Source organism: Stegostoma tigrinum, chromosome 4, assembly GCF_030684315.1.
Source record: "Stegostoma tigrinum isolate sSteTig4 chromosome 4, sSteTig4.hap1, whole genome shotgun sequence".
In the NCBI taxonomy this organism is placed as follows: domain Eukaryota; kingdom Metazoa; phylum Chordata; class Chondrichthyes; order Orectolobiformes; family Stegostomatidae; genus Stegostoma; species Stegostoma tigrinum.
In genome coordinates, this window is record NC_081357.1 from 19,267,573 (window position 1) to 19,293,143 (window position 25,571).

At 40.6% G+C, this 25,571-nt stretch overlaps 1 protein-coding gene across 9 annotated transcripts in view; it reads left to right on the forward strand.

Annotated features, from left to right (window-relative positions):
- LOC125452204 (regulator of microtubule dynamics protein 2) overlaps positions 1–25,168 on the forward strand; it is a 101,968-nt gene extending 76,800 nt beyond the window's left edge. For 2 of the 9 annotated variants that reach the window (XM_048530325.2, XM_048530323.2), the window contains 4 exons: positions 5,565–5,663; positions 14,558–14,611; positions 14,743–14,820; positions 19,198–22,565. In XM_048530325.2, the coding sequence (XP_048386282.2) occupies positions 5,565–5,663; positions 14,558–14,611; positions 14,743–14,820; positions 19,198–19,602 (636 nt within the window). In that variant the 3' untranslated portion in view covers positions 19,603–22,565. The other 7 variants (XM_059645190.1, XM_048530327.2, XM_048530326.2 and 4 more) reach the window with 7 other exon arrangements.
- Positions 25,169–25,571: the final 403 nt, after the last annotated feature.

Here is a 25,571-nt window from a genome sequence, read left to right on the forward strand (position 1 = left end):
GTCCAGACTTGGAATTATATTGCCATTCCTTCACTGTCACTCGATCAAAATTTTGGAATTCCCGCCCTAATGGCATTGTGGGTCTACCTGCAATGCATGGACTGCAGCGGTTCAAGGAGGCAGTTCAACTCCACCTTGAACAGCTAGGAATGGGCAAGAAATGTTGACAGCCAGCTGTGCCCACATCCTATAAGAGAATTAAAATAAGAGATATAGAGTGTTTGTGAGAAATTTCATGTTTATGCATGATTGAAGTGGCCATTACCTAGAACAGGTTGCCTGTAAGGATGGTTTAGGGGAGGATGATCAATATTTCAAAAATAGTTCGGATGGACACTTAGAGGAAATACAGGAACAAAGCTGGGCAATGGGTCTCATTGGATTGCTCTGTGGAGAGCTGACAAGCACTCAGTGGGTACAATGGCCTTGTTCAGTTCCTTTGTGAGAATCACTAAATAAGTAAATTAGGTTAATTGATTGATAAAAGATCAATAACTATGCTACAGAAGGAAGTTGCTTGTTTTATAAATTTGCTGTTGAAATCAATGTCTGAGCTCAAGAAAAAATGAAATTAATATGGTATTTAGACCTCTTGTCTTACAAGTTGTAAAACAACTGGTCATTCATGATGTGTCATTTTTTTGTATTTAGTAATAGATTGTCCATTCACTAAATAGTTTGAAAGTCTTTGTTTCCCGAGTATATGAGATTTTCCCTCTGAGCAGCATAGATTAATATGCTTGTAATAGTGTTATAGATCCCTACTAGAAGCTACTTCTATGCAGATTCCAACTTTGGTAGTTGTTGTGAGCTACTGGGTTTAAAACTCCCAATCTTGAGGAAACCTGTGTGCTTTTTTCTGCCTGGTGCAGTGATAAAGTCTTAAACTTTGTGTAATTTATTTATTGTTTTGTGTACACTTGTTTCGGTTTGATTTGGCACAGGCATCTTTTCACAAAAGCACCCACGATTTTGCACCTTACACTGTTCTAAATTAAAAACAAAAGTTGAGGCTGACTTTTTGTGTCAGAGCCATTATTTTTATGTCCTTAATTTTGAAAAAAAACTTTGATAATTGATATCTATGTTTAAAAGTTTGGCTTTTCTTTGATTACAAAGAGACAGAAAATAGGAGTGGAAGCTTTTGAGCCTGCTTCACCATTCATTATGATCATGGATGATCATCCAACACAATTGTCAGTTCCTGCTTGCCCCCATATTCTTTGAACAATTTAGCTCCAAGTGATTTTTCCACCTCCTTGAAATCATACAGCATTTCAGCTTTGACTGCTTTCTGTGGTCGTGAATTGCACAGCTCAGTAATCTCTGAGAGAAGGAATTTCTTTTCATCTCAGAACTAAAGTGGTTTAGCCTGTATCCTTAGACTGATCCCTGCCACCAGGAACATCTTTCCTGTGTCTAGCCTCCATCCCAAAACTATGTTGCTATGCTTAATGACCTCTAAATCAATTAATCAATGCAATTAGACATGTCAGGATTCAGGACATGTTGTCACACACTACTGGAGTAGGTGAGACTTGAACATGGACTTCCTGGCTCAGAGCTAAGGGGACGACCACTGTATCACGAGAGCCATGATAATTGTTTATATACTTCCTGTTTCAATTCACAGTAACCCTTTCCTTTTACAGAACGAAATCTGACAACTGATTTCATTTTGACTACATATTGAGGCAATTTTGAGAGTGCGCCTCCAACATGTAAATTGGGTGATAGATTTAAGACAGATGTCAGAAGCAGGTTCTTTACTCAGAGCGGTAAGGGTGTGGAATGCTCTGCCTGCCAATGTAGTTAACTCAGCCACATTAGGGGCAATTAGACAGTCCTTAGATAAGTATATGGATGATGATGGGATAGTGTAGGGGAATGGGCTTAGATTAGTTAACAGATCGGCGCAACATTGAGGGCCGAAGGGCCTGTTCTGCACAGTATTGTTCTATGTTTTATGTTCTATGATCAAACTTGTATCAACCAACCTGTGACCGTAAGGAAGATATACCACAGAACTAATATTTACCCCTTGCCTATGGTATTTGATACCAGAAACCATGTGATATAGTGTACCATTGTCCTGTTTACTTCTTAAATATAGTATGTGCAACATCAGGCCAATATGACAGAAGGAGCTGTTCCTCCCTATTCATGCAGGCCACTCATGATTTTGAAAATCTCTATCAGATCACCTCTTAGCTGCTTTCTCTCTAAGGAGAGCAGTCCGAACTTCTTCAGTCTATCCTCAAACTGTACACTCAGCAGATGTCTAAGAAGTGTCTTACAAAAGTTCAACGTCACCTCTTCGCTTTTGTATTTTGTGCTTCTATTAATAAAGCTGAAGATACTGTATGCATTACTTACTGCTGTCTGTACTTTCAGTGATCTGTGCACATATACACCCAGGGCCCTCTGCTCCTGCACCTCACCCATTCAGCCATTGTACCCTCTATTTCATATTATCTTTCAGTGACCTTCCTATGAAAGCGCACACCTCATACTTCTCAGCATTGAAATTCATCTGCCATATGTCTGCCCAAATCACCTAGTTGTATACATTTGAGAAGATATCTAATCTTATGGAGTTCTACACTGCCCTCTTCACAGCTTACAGCTCATCCAAGTTTTTGTGTCATCTGCAACAGATACATGGGAGTGCTACCACCTGCAGGTTCCCCTCCAAGTCACACTCCATCTGAACTCAGAACTAATATTGCTGTTCTTTCACTGTCAGTCATCAAAATCCTGAAATACTCTTGCTGACTGTTTTGGGCCTACTTACACTAGGACTTCAGTACTTCAGGAAGGCAATTCACCACTACTTTTCCAAGCACAGTTAAGAATAGATAACAATGCTGATCTCGCTAGAAAAACACTTAACGTAATGAATAAATTTTAAAATAATTTGAAAACAATGTTTGTAGTATGATTTTCTAATATGCCTTCTCTTAACTGCCTGTGAGAAGCCATTATCTGATAGATAATGCTTGTAGATTAAAGTCTTTCAGTACAAATATTGTAAGATCATGAGAAATAAGAGCTGGAGTAAGCCATTTGGCCCCTCAAGCTTGCTCCATCATTCAGTAGGATCATGGATGATCTGACATTCCTCACATACACTTTTTTGCCGTTCCCTAATCTATCTATCTCTGCCTTAACTGCACAGAAAATTATTGGACTGTTTTGTCCTAGATTGTCCCACAAGTGGAAGCATCCTCTGAGCATTTACTCTGTCCAGCCCTTTAAAAATCCTACATGTTTCAATGAGAACACCTCTTATTCTCTAAACTCTAGCGGAGTCCCAACCAGCTCAACCTTTGTTCATGAGATAATCCCTTCATATCAGGGATCATCCTAGTGAACCTTCTCTGAACTGCCTCCAATGAAATATTTCTTTCCTTAATAAGGAGACCAAAATTGATCACAGTACTTCAGATGTGGTCTCACCAGTACATTGTACAGTTGCAGTAAAACTTACCCACTCTTACGTCTAAATGTCTTGAAGTGAGGGCCAATATCCCATTAGCATTCTTGATTAGCTGCTGTGTTTCATGCACAAGTACATCTAAGTGCCTTTATGTTGCAGCTTTCTGCAGTTTTTCTCCATTTAAATAATACTATTTGAAGGTGGATAAATCTCCTGGCCCTGACCAGATATATCCAAGTATCTTGCAAGAGGCTAGAGAGAAATTGTTGAGGCCTTGGCTGATGTATTTACACCATTGTTAGCCACAGGTGAGGTTCCAGAAGACTGGAGGATAGCGAATGTTGTAGTGAATTCAAGAAGGGCTACAAAGAAAAATCTGGGAACTATAAACCAGTAAGCCTAACATCTGTGGTAAGTAAGTTAATTGAGAAGATTCTGAGGGATGAGAAGATTCTGAGGGATAAGATATATTTGCATTTGGAAATACAGGGTTTGGTTAGAAGTAAACAGCATGTCTTTTTGTGCGGCAGATCATGCCTCATAATTTGTTAGAGTTCCTTGATGAAATGACCAGGTAGGGTGGGTACATTAACAACATTTAAAAGGCATTTGGACAAATACATTGATAGGAAAGGTTTAAAAGGAACAGACCAAGTGCAGGGAAATGGGTTTAGCTTGGATGACCGTTTTGATCAGTATGGAGCAGTTAGGGATGAAGGGCCAGTCTCTGTGCTGTAGGACTCTGTGACTCTATGTTCTTTTGTTCTCGCTTTCAAAACGAATAACTTCATGTTTTCCTACATTATATTCCATTTGCTTACTTTTTACCCACTTAGGTGGAAAGACAAGTTGTTACCTATTTTGTGTCATCTTCAAAATTGGCTACAGTACACTCGCTTCCTTCTTCCAAGTCATTAATATATGTTATAAACAGTTACAGTTCAGCTTTGATTCCTGTCAAACCCCACTAGTTACAAGTTGAAAAAGAACCTGTTATCCCCACTCGCTGTTTCCTACCCTTTAGCCAATTCTCGACCCATGTCGATATGCTGCCTTCAATACCAAGGGATCCACGCCAATAGATTGCCTACGTCGTCAGGGACTCTTATGACACTTAACCTTTTATGAGCTACTTTGTCAAACTCCTCTGGAAATCCAAGTAGAACACATCTACTGGGTTCCTTTTATCCACTCTGGTTGACACTTCTCAAAATCCTCAAAAGATTAAAATAGTAGAACAGTTATTTATTGTCACTTGTATTTTTATAAAAAATGCAACGAAAAGTGTTTGAGTCCAATTTCCCTTTCATGAAGCCATGCTGACTGTGATTAGATTATGATCTTCCAAACGTGCTGGCATTACTTCTTTAATAAATCGATTCCAGTATTTTTCTGAGAATAGTTAGACTAATTGGCCTGTATTAACCTGCTTTTTACTTCCCTCTTTTGTTTTGAATGGGGGATCACACTGATAGTTTTCCAATCGTCCATTACTTCTCCACTATTCAAGGATCTTATGGAAAATTACAACCACTGCATCCATTTCTAGCCACTTTATTCTGGACCTTCGGATCAGGGCCAGGGAACCAATTCGGAACCTATTTAGTCCAATTATTTTATCTTGTACTACTTCTCTAGTGATGGTACTTAATTTCTGCTCTTATTCTCTGGTGTAAATGGCATATTCAAAATATCTTCCACGTGTTTGACTCCTTTGCCATTTCTTCATTCTCCATAACTATCTCGTAGAATCAATTTCTGAGGGGCCTGTGTTCACTTTATGGCCTCTCTCTCCTTATATATTTAAAGAAGCTCTTGCTGTCAGTTTTTATATTCAGTAAGTTTACCCTAGTTGGTTAATTTCTTTCTCTTTATTACCTTCTTAGTCCTGCTTTGCTGGATCATTGTGATATGCATTTCTCAATAAGACAATGATTACTCAATAACTTTTGGCAATCATGTTTAATTTCTAGTTAATTGTTTTTAAAATGAAAAATACCTGCATGTTCAGAAATAACCTTATTTTATCAGAGTCTGATAATCATTGTATGTTATCACACTAAATTGATTAATTTGGTTTCAGAATTACATATGCAAATAACGCTTTGAGTTATTTGGTTTGCAGGCCTCGAAGCTGTCATGGCTTGAAAGAAAGGTGGCTGCAACATTGTTTAACGAACCACCAAATTCAACCATACAGGATGCTTTGCAATATTTCCTCAAGGTAATAAACTTTTGCCAGTAATTGAGTTTTAAGTATCCTGCTGAATGTCTAGTTATTGAATCAAATGCTGATTTTAATTCTAAAACATTTGAAAGTAAAGTGGAAATTCAAGGTAAATAAAATCACATTTATTTCTTACTGTCAAGTATCTAGTTTTGGCTAAACCTTCCTAGTTTTGCACTTCTTCACTGAACTGGAGGCTTGTTTTTTGTGGTTCATGGATAAGGACTTCCAAATCCCTCTTTTCCTTGGAGTGCTGCAGTCTTTTTCCATTCATTTCCTCCAACCCTTCTGCCAAAGCACATGACTTCATACTATTATTTCACCTGCCACATTTTTATGCTCTCGCTTAAAATGTCTATATGCCTCTGTAGACTTTGTCATAGAAGATTGAGTGATGTCCTAGTGGTATCATTGCTAGACTATTAATCTGGAGACCCAGGTAATATCCTGGGACCTGGGTTTGAATCCCACCATGGCATAAAAATATGAAATTAAAAGTCTCATGACGACTGTCTTGATTGTCAGGAAAAATCCATCTGGTTCACTAGTGGTTTTTTTTAGGGAAGGAACCTGCCATCCATACCTGGCCTACGTGTGACTTCAGACCCATAGCAATGTGGTTGACTCTCAACAGCTCGCTGGGCCACCAGGGATGGACAATGAATGCTGGCCTTGCCAGCAATGCCCACTTCCTGTGAATGAATTTTAAAAAGAAACATAGAAAATAGGGGCAAAAGTAGCTTAGTCATTTTATCAAATGCCCCCACCACTCAATCCAGCTTGCCTACATTCTTCCTATCCCTTTTAAACCCTTTAGCCCTAAGAACTTTGTCAAATTATTTGAAAACAATCAATGTTTTGATTCAACTGCTTTCTGTTGCAGAGAATTACACAGCTCATCACTCTCGGATAAATGGCCTACTCTATACCCTTAAACAGTGAACCCTGGTTCAAGGCTCCCCAGTTATCAAGAACATCTTTCCTGCGTTTACCTTGTCTAAACCTTTTAGAATTTTATAGGTTTTTATATGGTGCTCCTCCTCATTCTTCTAAACTCCAGTGAATACATTCTTAACCAATCCTGTATTTCATTGTATGTCAGCCCTGCCATTCCAAGAGTCAGTTTGGTAAACCATCGTTGTACCTGCTCCATAGCTAAAGCATTCTTCCTTCAATAAGGAGATAAATGCTGCACACAATACTCTATGCGTTGTCTCACCAAGGCCCCCTTGCTGTCTCCATACATTGCCATTCAGATAATATTCTGCTTCCTGTTTTTGTTACCAAAATGGATAACTTCACATTTTATTCACAAAATATACCGTTTGCTATACTTCAGACAACTCACTCAACTTGTCAAAATCACACTGAAGCATCTCTATATCCTCGTCACATTAAACTGTCTACTCAGCTTTGTGTTGCCTGCAAATATGGTTGTGGTTCACTCACTTTTTCCTCATCCAAGTCATCAATATATATTATAAATAATCGTTGTCCCACTACTAGTCACCAGTTGCCATCCAGAAATTGCCCCATTATACTAGCTCTTTGTCTTCTATGATTAACCAATCTCTGTGTATGTTAACATACAACTTTCAACACCATGGACTGTTATCTTATTCAACAGCCTAATGTGTGGTACCTTAGCAAAATTCTGAAGATCGAAATATATTGCGTCCATTGTTTCCCCTATATGTGTCATGCTTGTTACCTCCTCAAAGAATTGTAGTAAATTTGTCAGGCATGATTTCTCTTTCATAAAACCATGCTGACTTGATCATATTATGTATTTTTAAATTCTCTGCTATTGTATCATTAATATTAAGCTAGCTGGCCTATATTTAACTTTTTGCCCTCCTTCTTTATTTAAAAGTGTTACATTGGCAGCTTTCCAATTCTTGAGACTTTTCCAGAATAGGAACATAGAAATATTAGCATGAGAAGGCCATCTGACCCCTTGAACCTCCCCTGCCTTTCAACGAGATTATGGCTAATCTTTTCGTGGACTGACCTCCACTTACCCACCCGTTTTACCATAGCTCTTAATTCCTTTAGTGTTCAAAAATCTAACTTTGCCTTAAACACATTCAACACAGTCACCTAAACTGCCTCACTGGGCAGATTCTCAACACTTAGGGTGAAAAAGTTCCTCCTCAACTCAGTCTTAAATCTGCTCCCCCTCATTTTGAGGCTGTGTCCCCTAGTTCTAGTTTCACCAGCCAGCGGAAAGAACTTCCTTGCTTCTATCTTATCTATTCCTTTCATGATTTTACATGTTTCTATAGGATCCCCACCCCCATTCTTCTAAATTTCAATGAGTATAGCCCCATCTACTTAATCTCTCCTCACAAGCTGACCTTCTCAACTCCAGAATCAACCTAGTGAACCCCCTCCAGTGTCAATACAACCTTTCTCAAGTAAGGAAACCAAAACTGTACATGGTACTCCAGGTGTGGTCTCACCAGCACCACATACAGCTGCGGCATAATTTCCCTGTTTTAAACTCCACCCCTCGAGCAATGAAGGTCAAAATTCCATTTGCCTTCTTAATTATCTGCTGCAACTGCAAACCAACTTTTGTGATTTATGCACAAGGACACCCAGGTCCCTCTGCACAGTAGTATGCTGCAATTTTTCGCCATTTAAATAATAGCCCATCTTTCTGTTATTCCAACCAAAATGGATGACCTCATATTTACCAACGTTGTACTCCATCTGCCAGATGTTTGCCCACTCACTTCACCTATCTATAATCCATCTGCAGACTTTGCTCTACCACTCACCTTAGTGTTATCTGCGATCTTTGACATGCTACACTCCAGCCCCAACTCCAAATCACCGATCTAAATTGTGAACAGTTGCAGTGCCAACACTGATCCCTAAGGCACACCACTAGTCACAGGTCTCCAAACAGGAAAACACCCTCATTTATTCCTAATTTTTGCTTAGTTAACCAATCCTCTATCTGTGCTAATACATTACTTGTAACCTGTATCAGAGCTACACCCCACCTCCCTTTCCTTGTCTGTCCTTCTGCATAGTCTGATGCCCCTGGATATTTAACTCTCAGTCGTGACCATCCTGCAACTGCGTCTCTGTAATGGCCACTAAGTCATACCCATTCTAAATGATTTGTGCTGTCAGCTCATTTACCTTGTTTCGAATGCTACAAGTATTCAGGTAAAGTGTCGTTATGCCAGTTTTTATACCTTCTTTTTGAATCTTAACACCTCCACCAGATGATTATTTGTTTTTAAACGTTATCTCTTTTTCTGTCACTACCTGGTGTCTGCTTATCTTAGTGCTATACTGTTCAGCTGTTTCTTGCTTTTTATTTACTATCCTGATTCTCTTTCCTTAAGTCCTCACCCACACTAGTTAACTCAGAGCCTCCATTTAGGTTCACATTGCCCTGCTAAAGTAATTTAGCATCTACCCAACAGCGAAGCCTCCTGATGCTACTAGAGTGGCTGCTCTCTGTTCGCCTAATGATTGAGTCCCCTATCGCTACCGTGCTAAAAGCCTTTTTCTCCCCGGGCCGTGCAGTTGAGCATCCCGTGGTGCTATAGGCCTTGCTTTGGCTGCAATTCTCTCAGGCATTATCACCATCACCAAAACTCAGTGCAAAGTACTGTTTGGTTATTGGAATGGCCTTAGGGGACTCCTTTCTGTTTGGCAAGCTGTAACTAGTGGGGTGCCACAAGATTTGGTCCTCGCACCCCAACTATTTACAATCTACATCAATGACTTGGATGCATGGATAGAATCTACCAAAGCTAGATTTGCAGATGAAACTAAAATAGGTGAGAAAGTAAATGTAATGAAGAAATAAGAAATTTGCATATGGATATAGCTAGGTCAGGTGAATTGGCCAAAATTTGACAAATGGAGTTTAATGTGCATAATGTATTTCGGTCAGACAAATAAAGAGGCAACTTATTATCTAATTGCTGAGAAACTTCAAAATTCTTCAGTGCAGAGAGATTTGGGTGTCCTTATGCATAATTTACAGAAAGCCAGTATGCAGGTTCTGCCGGTAATAAGGTAGACAAATGGAATTTTGGCATCTATTGTTAAAGGAATGGAGTATAAAAATAGGGAAGTGTTGTTACAATTGTAGAAAGTACGAGTGAAACCTCATCTGGATTACAGCGAACAGTTTTGGGGCCCCCTACTTGAGGAATGATCTAATTACATTGGTTGCAATTTAGAAAAGGTTCACGACATTAACTCTAGAGGTGAAAGGCTTATCATATGAGGAGAGATTGAGTAGTTTAGGCCTATACTTGCTAAAATTTAGAAGGATGAGAAGAGACCTAATTGAGGTATATAAGATGCTAAAGGGACTTGAGAAAGTAGATATAAAGTGAATGATACTCCTTGTGGGGCAGTCTTGAATGAAAGGTAGCTTCAGGCTAAGTAGTGGCGGATTTAAAACAGAGCTGAAGAGAAGTTACTTCTCCCAGAATGTGTCTGACACTAGGAAGCTGAATGAATTGAATTTGAGAGAGATTAGACTGATAGATTTTTAACTAGCAAAGGCTTTAAAGGCTTTGCAGACCAGGCAGAAAAGCGGGTTTGAGGCTGAAATGAGATCAGCCACGATAGTGTGAAATGGCAGAGCAGGCTTGAGGGATGAATTGTCTACTGAGACCGTACTACTGCACTGCTCTATGGTCATTGGTTTCTGAGCATCTTTTGAAGCCATTGCTGAACTTTGAATTGTAGGCAGTAGGCAACAGGATCAGGTATGCTAGCAAACTTGAAAAATGTGTCCAAAGACTGGTGGAAAGTTCTTTTTTGATTTTCGTGGTACATTTGTTGTAACAATCAATGGCATTATCAGTCCTTTGTTTGCCCTGACACTGCACTCTCTGTTTGGGTTATTCTCCACGAAGATTTTTATCACCCCATAGATAAATTTAAATAATTTGTAATTTTTTTGTCAAAGCCTAAATGAATGGTGGTGTTTCAGAACTGCCTTCTCTTCAGCTCATTGATTCTCAAGGTGACTTGCTTTATCCGTTAAAATAAGCCTCCTCCGCCTGGCTGAGCTCAACTTCACTTTCAACAACTTCTCCTTTTACTTCCTCTCCCTTTCTTCAGATCAAAGATGTGGCCACAGATACCCCTTTGGGCTTAAGCCAAGCCTTTGTCTTTGTTGGGATATGGAACATTCTTTGTTCTAATCATACTTGGATCCCCCATAACAGTGTTTTCCCCAATGCATCAATGACATCGTCGATGCTGCTTCTCTCTCTCATTTGGAATTAGGAAAATTAACTAATTTTGTTTCCAATTTTCACCCTGCTCTCACCTTCACCTGGTCCATTTCTGACCCCTTCCTTCCGTTCCTCAACATCTCATGTCTTAACATCCATGGCTGTAGATAGACTAGCCATGGTTATCCACTAGAAATCTACTGACTCTCATAGTTACCTGGACTATACATCCTCACTCGCTGCTTCTTGTGAGGAGTCTGTTCCATTCTCCCAGTTTCTGTGTCTGTCACATCTGTTCTGATGATGCCACCTTCTGCAAGGAGCCTGAAAAATATCCACTTTTGTCCTCAACTGAGGATTCCCTGCCATAGTGGTTGACAGGGCCCTTTAAGTGCGCCCAATAAATTTTCTGCATTTATGCCTATCCCCTTCTCTCCCTCCCACAACACTGGTAGGGTCTGATCCTCATACCAGCTTCTGCATCCAAAAGATCATATGCTGTCATTTCCACCACCTCCAATGGGATATCACCATCAGAAACATATTCACTCCCTTCCCTTGTCAGCATTTTGTAGTGACTGGTCTCTCTGAGGCACCCTGGCCCACTCCTCCTCCACTCCCAACACCATCTCACACTCATGCGGCACTTACAGAAAGTGCAACGCTTGCTCATTCACCTCCTCCCTTCTCACCATCCGAGGCTCCAGACACACCTTCTGGGTGAAGCAGCAATTTATCTACACTTCACACAATCTCGGTGCTCACAATGTGATCTGTTGTACGTTGGGAAGGTAAAATGTAGAAAGGGTGACTGTTATGTGGAACAACTACATTCTGTATGTAAAAATGACACTGAGCTTTCAGTTGCCTGCCACTTCAACACTCCACCTTGCTTCCTGGCCAACATTTCTGTCTCGGGCCTACTGCAGCAAGGCTCAGCACAAGATGGAAGAACAGTATTTCATTTCCTACTTGGGGACTGTGCAGCCTTAAGGACACAATACTGAGTTTGATAATTTTAGACCCTGAACACCACCTTCCATGTCTTTTACCCAGCCCCCACGCCCCTGGCCCTTTCAGCACAGCAGACCCACTTTCACCATTTGTGGCCCCCACTATCAACTTTTCTCCATCCCTGGTGTACTATCAACCAACCCACTAGCCATCCCTTTGCCTAGCTTATTCTCGCTGTCACGCTCCCGCTGTGTGTCTCGCGCTCTCTCCTGCCCCCCCCCGCGCTCTCTCCCGCACCCCCCCCCCCCCTCGCCCGCGCGCTCTCTCCTATCTCGCTATCTTTCTATCTCTCTAGAGAGTTTTGAGAAGATTTGTAGCTCAGGTTGTGGTTCTGGACGTGAGTTTGTTCGCTGAGCTGGAAGGTAAGTTTTCAGACGTTTCGTCACCATTCTAGGTAACATCATCAGTGAGCCTCCGGTGAAGCGCTGGTGTTATGTCCCGCTTTCTATTTATCTGTTTAGGTTTCCTTGGGTTGGTGATGTCATTACCTGTTCTTTTTCTCAGGGGATGGTAGATTGGCTCCACATCAACATGTTTGTTGATGGAGTTCTGGTTGGAATGCCATGCTTCTAGGAATTCTTGTGCGTGTCTCTGTTTGGCTTGTCCTAGGATGGATGTGTTGTCCCAATCAAAGTGGTGTCCTTCCTCATCTGTGTGTTAGGATACTAGTGATAGTGGATCATGTCTTTTTGTGGCTAGTTGATGTTCGTGTATCCTAGTGGCTAGCTTTCTGCCTGTTTGTCCAATGTAGTGTTTGTCACAATTCTTGCAAGATATTTTGTAAATGACGTTTGTTTTGCTTGTTGTCTGTATAGGGTCTTTCAAGTTCATTAGCTGCTGTTTTAGTGTGTTGGTGGGTTTGTGGGCTACAATGATGCCAAGAGGTCTGAGTAGCCTGGCAGTCATTTCCGAAATGTCTTTGATGTAGGGGAGAGTGGTTATGGTTTCTGGGCACGTTTTGTCTGTTTGTTGGGTTTGTTGCTGTGAAATCTCTCTCTCTCTCTCTCTCTCTCTCTCTCTCTCTCTCTCTCTCTCTCTCTCTCTCTCTCTCTCTCTCTCTCTCTCTCTGTTTCTCGCTATCTGTCTCTCTCGTTCTTTGGGCTCCATCCCCACCTATCCACCCACTCCTTCCTGCACATGCTGTCATCATCATATAAGTCACCTTTTCCTAATTACTATAAGTTCTGAAGAAGGATCACTGGACTCAAAATGCTAACTCTGCTTTTTCCCCATGGACACCAGACCTCCACCTTTGTTCCAGCAATTTTGGTTCTTGTTTCCGGTGTTCAGCATGCATGATTCTTTGTTTTGTTTTATTTTATTTCTTCTCACACCTTAGACAACATTTGCTAAATAATCCTATCATAGAATCACATCTGATGTTGAACATTATGTTTTCAATTTTGCAAGCACAGGCTGGGTAGTAACAGTTAATACCCTGCTTGTTGCAAATTATAGAATGGGTTTGTTATTTGATGTGATACATTGGTCTTTGGGAAGTACAGCCTGCATATATAGCATCATATCAGCACTGAAATTCTTATACCACGTTACTCATTTGTGTGATAGGTAGGACATCTTTTGGGCTTGATATCAACATCCTTTTAGTGATGAACCCCATTTAAGCTATTACTGTGCAGTAGCAACATGAATCGGCTAGATTCACCTGTTGCTCAAGACAGCTTGAGTTATTTGTCTCTTTTCAGAAATAATCCTAATTAGTCTAGGCAATAGATATGAAGTGGCATCCTGAAGGAAGGAAGATGGAGCAAGTGGTGGATAATTTTAGGGAGGAAATTCCGGAGCTTGAGCACAGCCACTGATTGTAAAGCAATGAAGATAGGGTATTTATTATTGCAACTCAACCAAAATTCAGATTGTTTGTTTCCAATTTTCATCCTGCTGTCATCTTCACCTGGCCCATCTCTGACTACTTCCTTCCCTTCCTCAACATCTCAACATTCTTGGCTACAAACAGGCTAGCCATGGATACCCAATAGAAACCCATTGACTCCCACAGCTACCTGTAACATTCTCACACCCTAAACATTCTGCTTTTCTTTCCGTATAAGCTGCGTCTTATGGTTTGCCTTATACAGTAGCTGCTTAACTCTGCATTGAAACTTTGAATGCATGTTTACTAATTTGAATCATTTATTGTCATCTGTATTCAATATAAAATACAGGGAAAAGCATATACCATCACAATGGCACCATTCACATTCATTTAAAATAAAACTTTTAAAAATCTTAAAAAGAGCCCAACTTTTCCTTCTCCGCTACTACAGTCCCGCTCCAGGCTACACCAGCCCAGGACATGTGGCCTCCAGGAGACCACTCCATGCAGATGCGAGGGTCCTGCTCCAGGCTTCACAGACTGGCCAGCTGTGAAGCCACACTGCCTCTGAAGATACTGCTACCACTCTGGAACCCATCGAAACCACCTTCATACTGATCAGGGAACTTTAAGCGAAAACTACAAACTGAGAAAAGAAGGGGGAGGAAAAGGAAAAAGAGATGAAGAGAAAAAGCCCAGGCACAGGGGCCCAGACGCTGCCTACTCCACTGCTGCCATCTTGTGTAATTTTTTGTTTCACTTGTTGAATTCTTAAGTCTAACCTCCATGTCACAATTTATTTGTTTCATGTTTTCCAGGTGGAAGAACTACATCCAAGGTATTCCAAAACTAATTGTGTATATATAACAAAGGTAGATACCAGGCTTCTTATTTTTACCCCTTGTGTCTTAGAAATATTGTGAACAGTTCTACTTATAAACTGAAAATTCTGTTCAACTTTTTTATGGCCTATTTCTATGAATTATTTTATTTTATCTTTAAGTGTTACAAAGAACTTGGCCAGACCAACAATGCACAAATGTGGTGTGACATGGCAGCGTCCTTTCCCTCCAGTGCAAAGGTATTTAACTGTCATCATTCAAATTCCTGTGGTTAAGACCATCTATGTGAAGCATTTTGAAGGGCACACAAACTGTCTTTCTGCTAACAAAAACTTTCTTTTCCAGGTAGACTTTAACCTATGGTTAATATTACTTACAAACTACCTCCCCAGAGTCTCTGAATTACTCAGATGAATAGCTGAGTCTGACACCAAGCTGGGCTGAGTGGGCCAGAAGGTTAAGAGATTTGGTTTCAGGGAGGGGAAATGTCCAAGATTCTTGGTCCTCCTAAATGTTGAATAATTGCAACTAGAAATGTGAACATGTGGATAGTAACAAACAAGATCTTGTTTGGTGTAATGTTACCTGCCTCATGGTCATCTTTCATATCATTTCATTCTTCCTCTTGACTAGATATTCCACGTCTTGTCATCCAAAGTTCCTTCACCTTACCATTCCTTTCTTACCTCAGTGGGACAAACCTATCCAGTACTTGTAGTGACTGCTCTCTTAACAAGCTCCACATTTCTGTCGGGCATTTTCCTGAGAACATCAGATCCCAATTTACGGTCCGCAGTACTTGCCTAATAGCATTGTAATTCCCCCTCCCCCAATTAAATACTTTCCCATACCGTCTGCCCCTGTCCCTGTCCATGACTGAAGTAAAGATCAGGGAGTTGTGATCACTATCACCGAAATGCTCTCCCACTGAATTCTGACACCTGGCCTGGCTCATTGCCAAGCACCAAATCCAATATGGCCTCCCCGCTAGTCGGCCTATCTACACATTCAGTCAGAAATCCTTCCTGGACACACCTGACAAAATCTGCTCCATCCAAACTATTTGCACTTTTGAGGTTCCAGCCTATATTAGGGAAGTTGAAGTCACCTGTGACAACAACCCTATTACTTCTGCACCTTTCCACAATCTGTCTCCCAGTCTGTTCCTCAGTGTCTGTGTTGCTACTGGGTGGTCAATAGAAAACTCCCAATAAATTGACTGCTCCTTTCCTGTTTCTGACTTCCATCCATACTGACTCAGTGGACAAACGCTCCTCCACGATCTCCCTTTCTGCAGTTGTGATACCATCCCTGATTAGCAGCACCACTCCCCCACCTCTTTTACCTTCCTTCCGATTTCTTTTGAAATATCTATACCTTGGAACATCCAACAACCATTCCAGCCCCTATGTTATCCAAGTATCCGTAATGGTCACAACGTTGTAATTCCAAGTACTGATCCATGCTCTAAGTTCGTCACCCTTACTCCTGACACATTGCATTAAAATAGACACATTTCAACCTGTCGCACTGACTGCAGCTTTGCCCTATCAACTGCTTATCCTTCCTCACAGATTCTCTGCATGCTGTATCTGCCTGTACACCAGCTACCCCATATTCTAATCTGTCGCTGCGATTCCCATCCCCCTGCCAAACAAGTTTAAACCCTCCCGGAGAGCTTTCCCAAACCTCCCGCCAGGATATTGGTGCCCCTCCAGTTCAGGTACAACTCGCCCTTCCTGTACAGGTCCCACCTTCCCCAGAAGATATCCCAATGATCCACATATCTGAAGCCCTCCCTCCTCCTCCAGCTCTGTAGCCACATATTCAGATGCACTTGCTTTCTATTCCTGGCCTCACTAGCCCATCGCGTCGTGAGTAATCCTGCGATTACAACTCTGCTCACCCTGGCTTTTAGCTTCCATCCTAACTCCGTATATTCATTTTTCAGGTCCTCATCCTGTTTCCCAGCTATGTAATTGGTACCGATTCTGTACCACAACTTCTGGCTGCTCTCCCTCCCGCTTAAGAATCCTGTACACTTGATCAGAGACATCCCTGACCCTGGCACCCAGGAGGCAACATACCATCCAGGAATCTTGCTCAGTACCACAGTCTGCTGTCTGTTCCCCTAACCATTAAATCTCCTACACTATTGCTGTCCTATTCTTCCCCCTTGCCTTCTGAGCCACAGTGCGAGAGACCTATGGTTATCCCCTGGTAAGTCATCCCCTGTCCCACCAGTATCCAAAGCAGTATAGTTATTATTGAGAGGAATGGCCTCAAGGAATCCCTGCACTGTCTGCCTATTCCCTTTCCCCCTCCTGACAGTCACCCAGCTACCATTGTCCTATAACTTGGGTGTGACAACCTCCCTATAACTCCTACCTATCACCACCTCAGCCTCCTGAATGATCCAGAGTTCATCCAGCTCCAACCCCAGTTCCTTAACGTGGTCTGTGAGGAGCTGGAGTTCGGTGTGCTCCTCGCAGGTGAAGTCAGAAGGGACACTAGTAGTGACCCTTACCTCCCACATCCTACAAGAGGAGCATGCAACTGCCCTAGCTTCCATTCTTTCTACTCTAGATTGCCAAAAGAATAAAGAGAAAAAGGCTTGCCTTTCCAACCCTCCACACAGTCTTTTTTTTGGTTAGAGGAGGAGGATGGGTAGCAGACACTACACATGTAGTGTAACAGGTTTATCTAACGCCCAAATATAATGGTTCACTTCCCGGCTCATGCTGTCATCACTCTCACCGTTCCAGTCAAGAAGGCTGCTGACTCACAAGGCACTTTTGTAAGGAAAGACGTGGAAGCTTTAGAGAGGGTGCAGAGGAGATTTACCAGGATTCTGCCTGGACTGGAGGGCAGATCTTATGAGGAAAGGTTGAGGGAGGGATGTGCGCTTTCTTCATTGGAGCGAAGAAGGATGAGAGGTGACTTGATAGAGGTATACAAAATGATGAGAGGCATAGATAAAGGGGATAGCCAGAATTTTTTTCCCAGGGCGGAAATGACTATGAGGGGGCATAATTTTAAGGTGATTGGAAGAAGGTGTAGGGGAGATGTCAGAGGTAGGTTCTTTATACAGAGAGTGGTGGGTGTGTGGAATGCGCTGCCGGCAGTGGTCGTGGAGTCAGATACATTAGAGACTTCTAAGTGACTCTTGGATAGGCACATGGAAGATAGTAAAATGTAGGGTATGCAGGGTAGTTTGATCTTAGTAGGATAATAGGTCGGCACAACATTGTGAGCTGAAGGGCCTGTACTGTGATGCACTGTTTTATATTCTAGAATACAATATTTGTACCGTAGTGGCCAGCTTTACATTTAGCATCATCTGGTGTGGCAGTCTCTACTGCATTTGCTGCAGAGGAAGATAGTTGGCTGAGAAGTCACAAGATTCACTGCCTTATATCTTCTCTGGATCCTTCATTTGGTGATCTGAACTTTGTGTTTCTGCTTGTCTCTTCCATTGCACTTCCAAATAGTCAGCCTTCGACGGTCACAACTGTCAGTAACTATTTCAGTTGTCAGTGTCAATATTGTTATCTTTATGTCTAATTTGCAAGTGTCCTTGCAGTGGAGATTTGGACATTCAAAAGATATGACCAGTGGCCGATTCACTGCATGTAAGGTCTTTTGTTATATAGCTGTCATCTAATTACATTGCTGACCTCATGGAAAAGTAATTGATTTCACAGTGAGTGAATGCTGATGGAATTCGCCATCCCAGAACTGAGTTGGAATCTTTTCCTGCCAAGGGATGCCAAAAGATTGGGTCTGGGACAGGAAAGGTGGAAATTATCTAGTATCAATCGTCCATGTCTCTCAGTACTGAAGAAGAATATGCAAGGACGTAGGCTTGAAAGACTCAAAGCTTCTTATTTTCAGTCAGTTTGCTGTTGTTCTGTAATCTCTTACTCAGTTTGGATATAAAGGCTAAAGCTTTTGGGAGGCACGTGTTGATTTTAACATCAGGTAACACATTGCTAGTGTTTGTCGAGTCCACTTATGTGAAGCTATTAACAACCACCAGTGTAACATTGTGATTGCTAACAGATGGTAGTATTGCAACATCCTGGAATATGGCATTTAACTTTCTGATGCAAATGGTCAAAACAAACTTGTTACAGACACGACAGAGTCCTTTTGCCACTGCACGTTTCCTCAGTATTAAATGTTATTACATCATCATCAATGGGGAACAAAATGAGGACTTGGCACACCATTGTCTTGGATCTTTAGGCAGGCAAGGCTGAACATCTTTTGGTAAGTTCTAGTTTTAAGTGGACACCATGTAGGTGACCCAAAGGAATAGGATAGGAACGAAGAGAGGTGGTGCTAATTGGCACCAGAATACAAGCCTGTTTGACTCCACTGCAGGTCTTAAAGTAGAACCTGTGCATCAACTTTTCATGAAAAAAGTAGATTGCGTTGAGACACTTTGGCTGGCAACCATTTTTGTCCAACTTACATAGACTGAAGACAAACTACAGTGAAATACTGGAAATCTGAGACTCCGTATGTCTGACAGCATCTGTGGAAAGAGAAACAATTCATATTTCAAGCCCAGAATGATTCTTGTCCTGTTAACACACTTACTCTCTCCATAGATGCTGCCAGTCGTGTTGAGCTTCTCCAATAATTTCTATGCTAAGGAGGCCACCTCTGCTGACACGGTCAAATGCCTCGATGAGGTAATATATCGTGGTCTCCTTCATCCACAGCATTTCTCTTGCAGCCGCTGGACTATGGAGATTGTCATTTTAGAGCATCCATTTATAAAACCACACAGGAATTTGGAATGTATTCAACCAAAATTTGCAACCAGTGCTTTTTCAAAGATGTTCAACAGGACAATGACCTTAATAGTTGATGCAGTCGCTGGAGGTATATTTGGTGTTTGTACAGGCTCACAATATTTGCGTCACACAATTCCTGAAGCACTGCTCTCTGCCACCAGTAGAGACCAAGATGTATTTGCAACTGCTGCTGGAATACTGTTTTCCTGTTCCTGATAAGGTCAGGCAGTATAACATCAGCATCTCCAGCTTTGCTCATAGCAAAGTTTGCCAAGCTCCTGCACTCTGTGTCCAGTATCCAGTTTTATCATGACCGGCAGGATTTTTGTTGTGTCCAGAGCTTCCTTGTATTCCCACTCAAGTAGGGCTCAAGAAAATATGCTGTTCATTTCTGTAACTGCTTAATACAGTTGGTGATGTCTTCACTTGCTCTTGTTTTTACTGGAACCATTTTGGCTTTTTGCTGACGTACTTGTTCCTTTTTGACCCTTTTATACATGATCCTAAGATTGCTTGTTTCAAAGGATGTACAGATATTCTGACAAAGTTGTAATCAGTAGACTTTGGTGCACTGCCTAGCAACTTACTTTTTAAAAATTCATTCACAAGATGCGGGTGTTGCTGGCCAAGCAAGCATTCATTGCCTGTCCTTAATTGCCCCAAGGGCAGTTGAAAGCCACCCACATTGCTGTGGGTGTGATTCACATGTAGGCCAGATTAGATAAGACTAGATAACAGTTTCCTTCCGAAAAGGACATTAATGAATTAGATGGGGTTTTTTTTCAGATCATCAACATTGATTTTAAAGTTATCATTAAACTTTTAATTCAAGATTTTTATTGAGTTCACCTTCACTATTTGTCATGGTGGGATTTGAGTCCAGATCCCCAGGACATTACCTAATTGTCCAGTTTAATAGTCCTGTGACAATAGACGAGGTCATTGTCTTCCCTTATTGGACTTGGTAACTATTTGAACTTTGAGGCTTATTATTTGTATCTCTCTCTTAATTATTAATGCCAGCTGCTTAGTTTCGTTGACAGGTTTCATAAGTGATATTAGTCTCAAACTAGTCACATTTTCTGCTTTTGTTTCTCATATGTTAAAATTGCAACATTGTAGATAATGTCTTGGATATGTTTTATCTTGCTTTTGCACCATTTTACAATGCTGGAGAACAGTTGTTAAATGTTTCTGGATGTTTCTTTTTTTTTATCTGGATGGGCATTGTGTATGGTGTTGACAAGAGGATGATATTTCTGCTTTAAATTAAAGCAGCCAATTGTTGCATCCTCTTCCTGGTATACACCACAGAGTGTTCTGCATCCTGGTCATCACTCTGTGGCAGCTGTGTGTGTTATGAGTACTGTAACATTCTCTGCATTTGGTGGCAATGTGTACTGCTGACTTTCAAATTGTTGGCTCCTTGAGTTGGGAGAGAAAACCTGTCCCGGATATCTTTGGAAGTGAATACATGTATATCACAGGGGAGAATCTAGTTTTGATTATGGCTTCAGCTGCAATCAAAGTAGTGCATGCGCAATTAGATAACACAGTGTGGAGCTGGAGGAACACAGCAGGCCAGGCAGCATCAGAGGAGCAGGTAGGCTGATGTTTCAGGTCGGGACCTTTCCGACCCTTACTTCTGACTCCAGTATCGGCAGTTCTTACTACCTCTGCATGAACAATTAGCACTTGCTTGTGAAACTCAGGTCAACAGCCTTGTCATCAAAGACCAGCATTGTTTTCAGAAGAGAAGGAAAGAAATTATATTTGAATTATTACTTCCTATTTTTTCGCTATCCCCAATTGTTTTTTGTTACTGCTGCTTGTGAGCTTTCTGTTATTGCTGTTATCTGTTTCTTTTTAAAATAACCTTTGGGATGTTTTTCATTTTAACCATTTATAGTTCTTTTCTGCATCACCTTGTCAACCATACATTTACCTTCTCTATTCTCCTACTTCAAAACTCACTAGCATGTGGCAGAGAGTGTAATCTAGAGATTACTTCCTTTGCAATGCTTTCTGCTGGCTTTTTCCCTAGCCCCTTCAAATTATTCCACCCTCATCATTGGTGCCTAATGGAGCATAATTGCTTTTTGATCACATTCATGTTTCCAAGCTGTCTGAAATGCTCAGTGATCTCTTTAAACCTGGCTGCTGAAAAGGCGACCATGTTGTCCCGGATCCACATTTGCAGCTATCAAACACGTTCTGACATTTTTTTAAAATTTTGATACAGGCAAGAATTAAGAGGGAAACTGAGAAGCGGTTACAAAGACAGATGGTGATGGAGTAAGGAAGCTTTTGGTTATCATTGCATTCTAGAATTATCCTGGAAAAGTGAACAGTTTTGGAAGAGAACAGGACATGATATAGATTTTGACCGATTGTTGTAAAGTGGATTTGCTACCGCAATCAAGTGGCAATGAAGAAAACAACAGATCTCGCTGCCCTTAGATTAGTAAGCACAAGTTTGCTTATATTCTGCTTCCCCTCAAAATCGGGGGCTTTCACCAAGTGGCTATTGGTGGTTCAGGTTCATCACTAACACCAATGGTAACAGGTATTTATTCTCATCTGACTGGATTTGGACTATCTGTGGGTGTACATTGAGAGAGGTTAACATGAAGTATGTGATGACACTGCCTGAAATAATGGAGCAGCCTATGATATTTTTGCACAATGTTTTAACAGTTCGCTGTGATATCTTGGATTTGCAGAATTGATCTTTAGAGATTAGATTAACCCATATTTGTGTTAAGACAACATTTATTAGATGAATGCGGATCCCTTTGCTCTTCAGTGCATAAGTAACCATTCTAAAAGTATGTGGTAAAATTCCTATGTCACATCGAACGAGCCAACTCACACTTCTTGTTTTGTGGTATTTTAAAAAAAAACAAATCTTAGAAAGAGATAGCACAAATGTTATTACTGTGACCATCTGGAGAATAATTGAAAAATGAGTATCACTGTTAGAGTTACTGTTTGAAATGTAGATTTCTGACCATGTACCTGAGAGTCTATTTGGTCAATCTTGGTTAATTCATCCAGGGGAAAAAAAACTCTTGCCATTCTCTTGCCATGATTTGTTGAATTTGGATAGCCTTTAGTTTTTCTGCAACCAAATCCAAAAGGCAAACTAATAATAATTCTTTCTGACTTCATTTTCTTTTCACTAGCTGTAACTCGTGTTCCACTTATTCTGTTTCTGTTGGCAGTAGTTGAGGTAATATTCAAGATTTAACCATATCTCTGCTATTTAATAGCTTGTAAACTTCTGTGTGTTGCTGTCTAGTATAGTATTTCCACATAACTCAATTACTTGATTCTAGGGATTAATTTCAATGTTATTTCCGGCATTGTCTTCATTACCTCAATTTTCATTAATAACTTGTTGACTAAAACTGATTGCAACGTTGAGCATGCCGCATGATCAGAACACTGTTTGAACTTGGCATCTTCTGACTGATCTGCAGACCAAGAAATATGATTAATTACTGAACATTTTTTATTTCATAGGTTCAGGATGAAATTAAATCCTTTTCCACTTTGCTTTTAGCTATTTATAGGTAATAATGACTAATAAAAATTTCATATGAATTGTTCATGAAAATTGACTTCTTATCACTCCATGGTCTTTGGTACCTTGGCAGTGTTCTTGAGCCTTATTTGCTGACATACAATCGTTTAATTCCTCTGACTCTGACTTGCTTTTCCACTTTATTTCCTGTCTCTACAAATCCTCTAGATTTTTCTGCGTGTTTCCTATTTCAGTGGTCAGCCCACTTCTCTACTTGTTCACTTTTTCCACCTGTTCACTGCTTTCTATCAATATGAAGTACTTGGAAATAAAACATTTTCTTATATATCGTGATCAGAGATAATGGGAACTGCAGATGCTGGAGAATCCAAGACAACAACGTGTGGAGCTGGATGAACACAGCAGGCCAAGCAGCATCTCAGGAGCACAAAAGCTGACATTTCGGGCCTAGACCCTTTATCAGAGAGGGGGATGGAGAGAGGGCTCTGAAATAAATGGGAAGAGAGGGGGAGGCGGACCAAAGATGGATAGAGGAGAAGATAGGTGGAGAGGAGAGAGGAGAGTGGAGGTGGGGAGGGAATAGGTCAGTCTGGGGAGGACAGACAGGTTCAAGGAGGCGGGATGAGGTTAGTAGGTGGGAAATAGAGGTGCGGCTTGAGGTGGGAGGAGGGGATAGGTGAGAGGAAGAACAGGTTAGGGAGGTGGGGATAAGCTGGGCTGGTTTTAGGATGTAGTGGGGGTAGGGGAGATTTTGAAGCTTGTGAAACCCACATTGATACCATTGGGCTGCAGTGTTCCCTTATATAGCTAGGTTTATAACATCTGGAAAATGTGAGCAAGATCGTAAACCCAGAACACCTGCAAACCAAACTTTCACTAAAATGTAAGACCTCTTTAAGAATAAGCAGAATGAGATTGTTGACCAGGTGTAACATTTTAACGTTATAAAGTTGACGAAGTTTGACTGGCAGCAAGAGAATGGAAGATAAATTGTTTCTGGGATGTGTGCAGAGGATTAGTTGGACAATATACGCAACTAATAAGGGTGTTTTAAGAAAAGCAGACGCATGAGAACATTTACAAATGATCACCAAAAAACAACTGTAATTCCTTGCCCATGTGCTTAAGAGAAAAACTAGAATATTTGATAGTGACTGGTAAAATTGAGGACAGCAGAACAAGAAGGAAACAATGCAGACCAACTGCTTATTAAATAGTACAAGTACAAAACTTGAGAACACCGCTAAGGTATTAGTTATTATTAAAGACCATGACCTATGTTCACTAATATTGCAAAACATGACAACTGAAGAAGAAGCACCTTCAAACTTCTTTCCGTGCGTGGACATGATAAAAGTAATATTGATGCATAGGAATATATCAATTTATAATGAGAACGTTTGGTCTTCTTATTCAGTTCTGGGATATGAGCGTCACTGGCTGGGCCAGTATTTATTACATGACTTGGTTGCTTTTGAGAAAGTGCTGGTTAGCTGCCATCTTGTTCTGTTGCAGTCCGTGTGCTGAAGTTAGACCCACAATGCCATTAAGGAGGAAATTCCAGGATTTTGATCCAACAACACTGAAGTATTGATTAAATTTTCTTATGCGTACTGTCCTCTCCTCTCTACAGGAACAAGAAATTCAGGAAGAATTAGAAAACCTGCTGTCTCTTCTCAAGCAATAAACTTCATTTCTTTGCTTCCAGTTATGAAACATGTGAATGGTCTAATGATAGAAATTGGGGAAAGGAATGGGGTTACATTGAGAACCAAAGATAATTTCTTTGGTATTTGCTGAAAGTTTGCTTCAATAGGTATATTTATTGATTCAGTTTGAGTTCAGAGATTCTGAAATTTAATCTAATTAAGATTGACTTTGAAAATATCAATGGAACTGAATGTATATTTCTTGAAAAATTATGATGGACTATATCAGAAAACATAGCTTAAGTAGATTTGTGTTCTCCATAATGACTATCAATCATGAAAATGGCTATTTTTAGTAGTGTACAGAAGGCACTACAAGTGCCTTTTGTCAAGAAAAATTCCAAAGACACTAATAATGATATGAAACTGACATTCTTTTCTTGTTTTAAATATTTGATGTGAAGAAAGGCGTAACTATCATCACATATAAGGATTTTCAAATGAATTGTACTTAGACATGCTGTATTTAAAAAATGACTAATCGGTTTTTCCAAAGATTAATAAAGTATGAAATCTATGTACTTGGCTTGAAGTTTCAACTTTCTTTGTTTAAAAAAACAGATATTTCTGTACTAGAGAGGATAACAATTTCTGGCATGAGCTAGAAAAGTTCTTTATTTAGATTTTTCTCTCAACTGGTTGAAAAAAAATTGTGTGGAATTGTCCTAGCCTCTGAATGACTAAGATGTTAGCAAGTCAGTTGGCAAACTATATTGAAATTCTAAAAGTGTGATTCTCGATATGAATAAACAATAGTCCATTTCTGTATCCAAGTTTTGAACAAGAAGTTGAGAATCCTGCTTGTGGGTGGTGAGAGGCCTGTTTGGATTAATTTGTATGAGTTAACATTCCATGATTACCGAATCTTGTCTCACTGATATGTCAATTCCTATTCTCGCATGTGCTACTGATAAATTAATTGCTGCAAT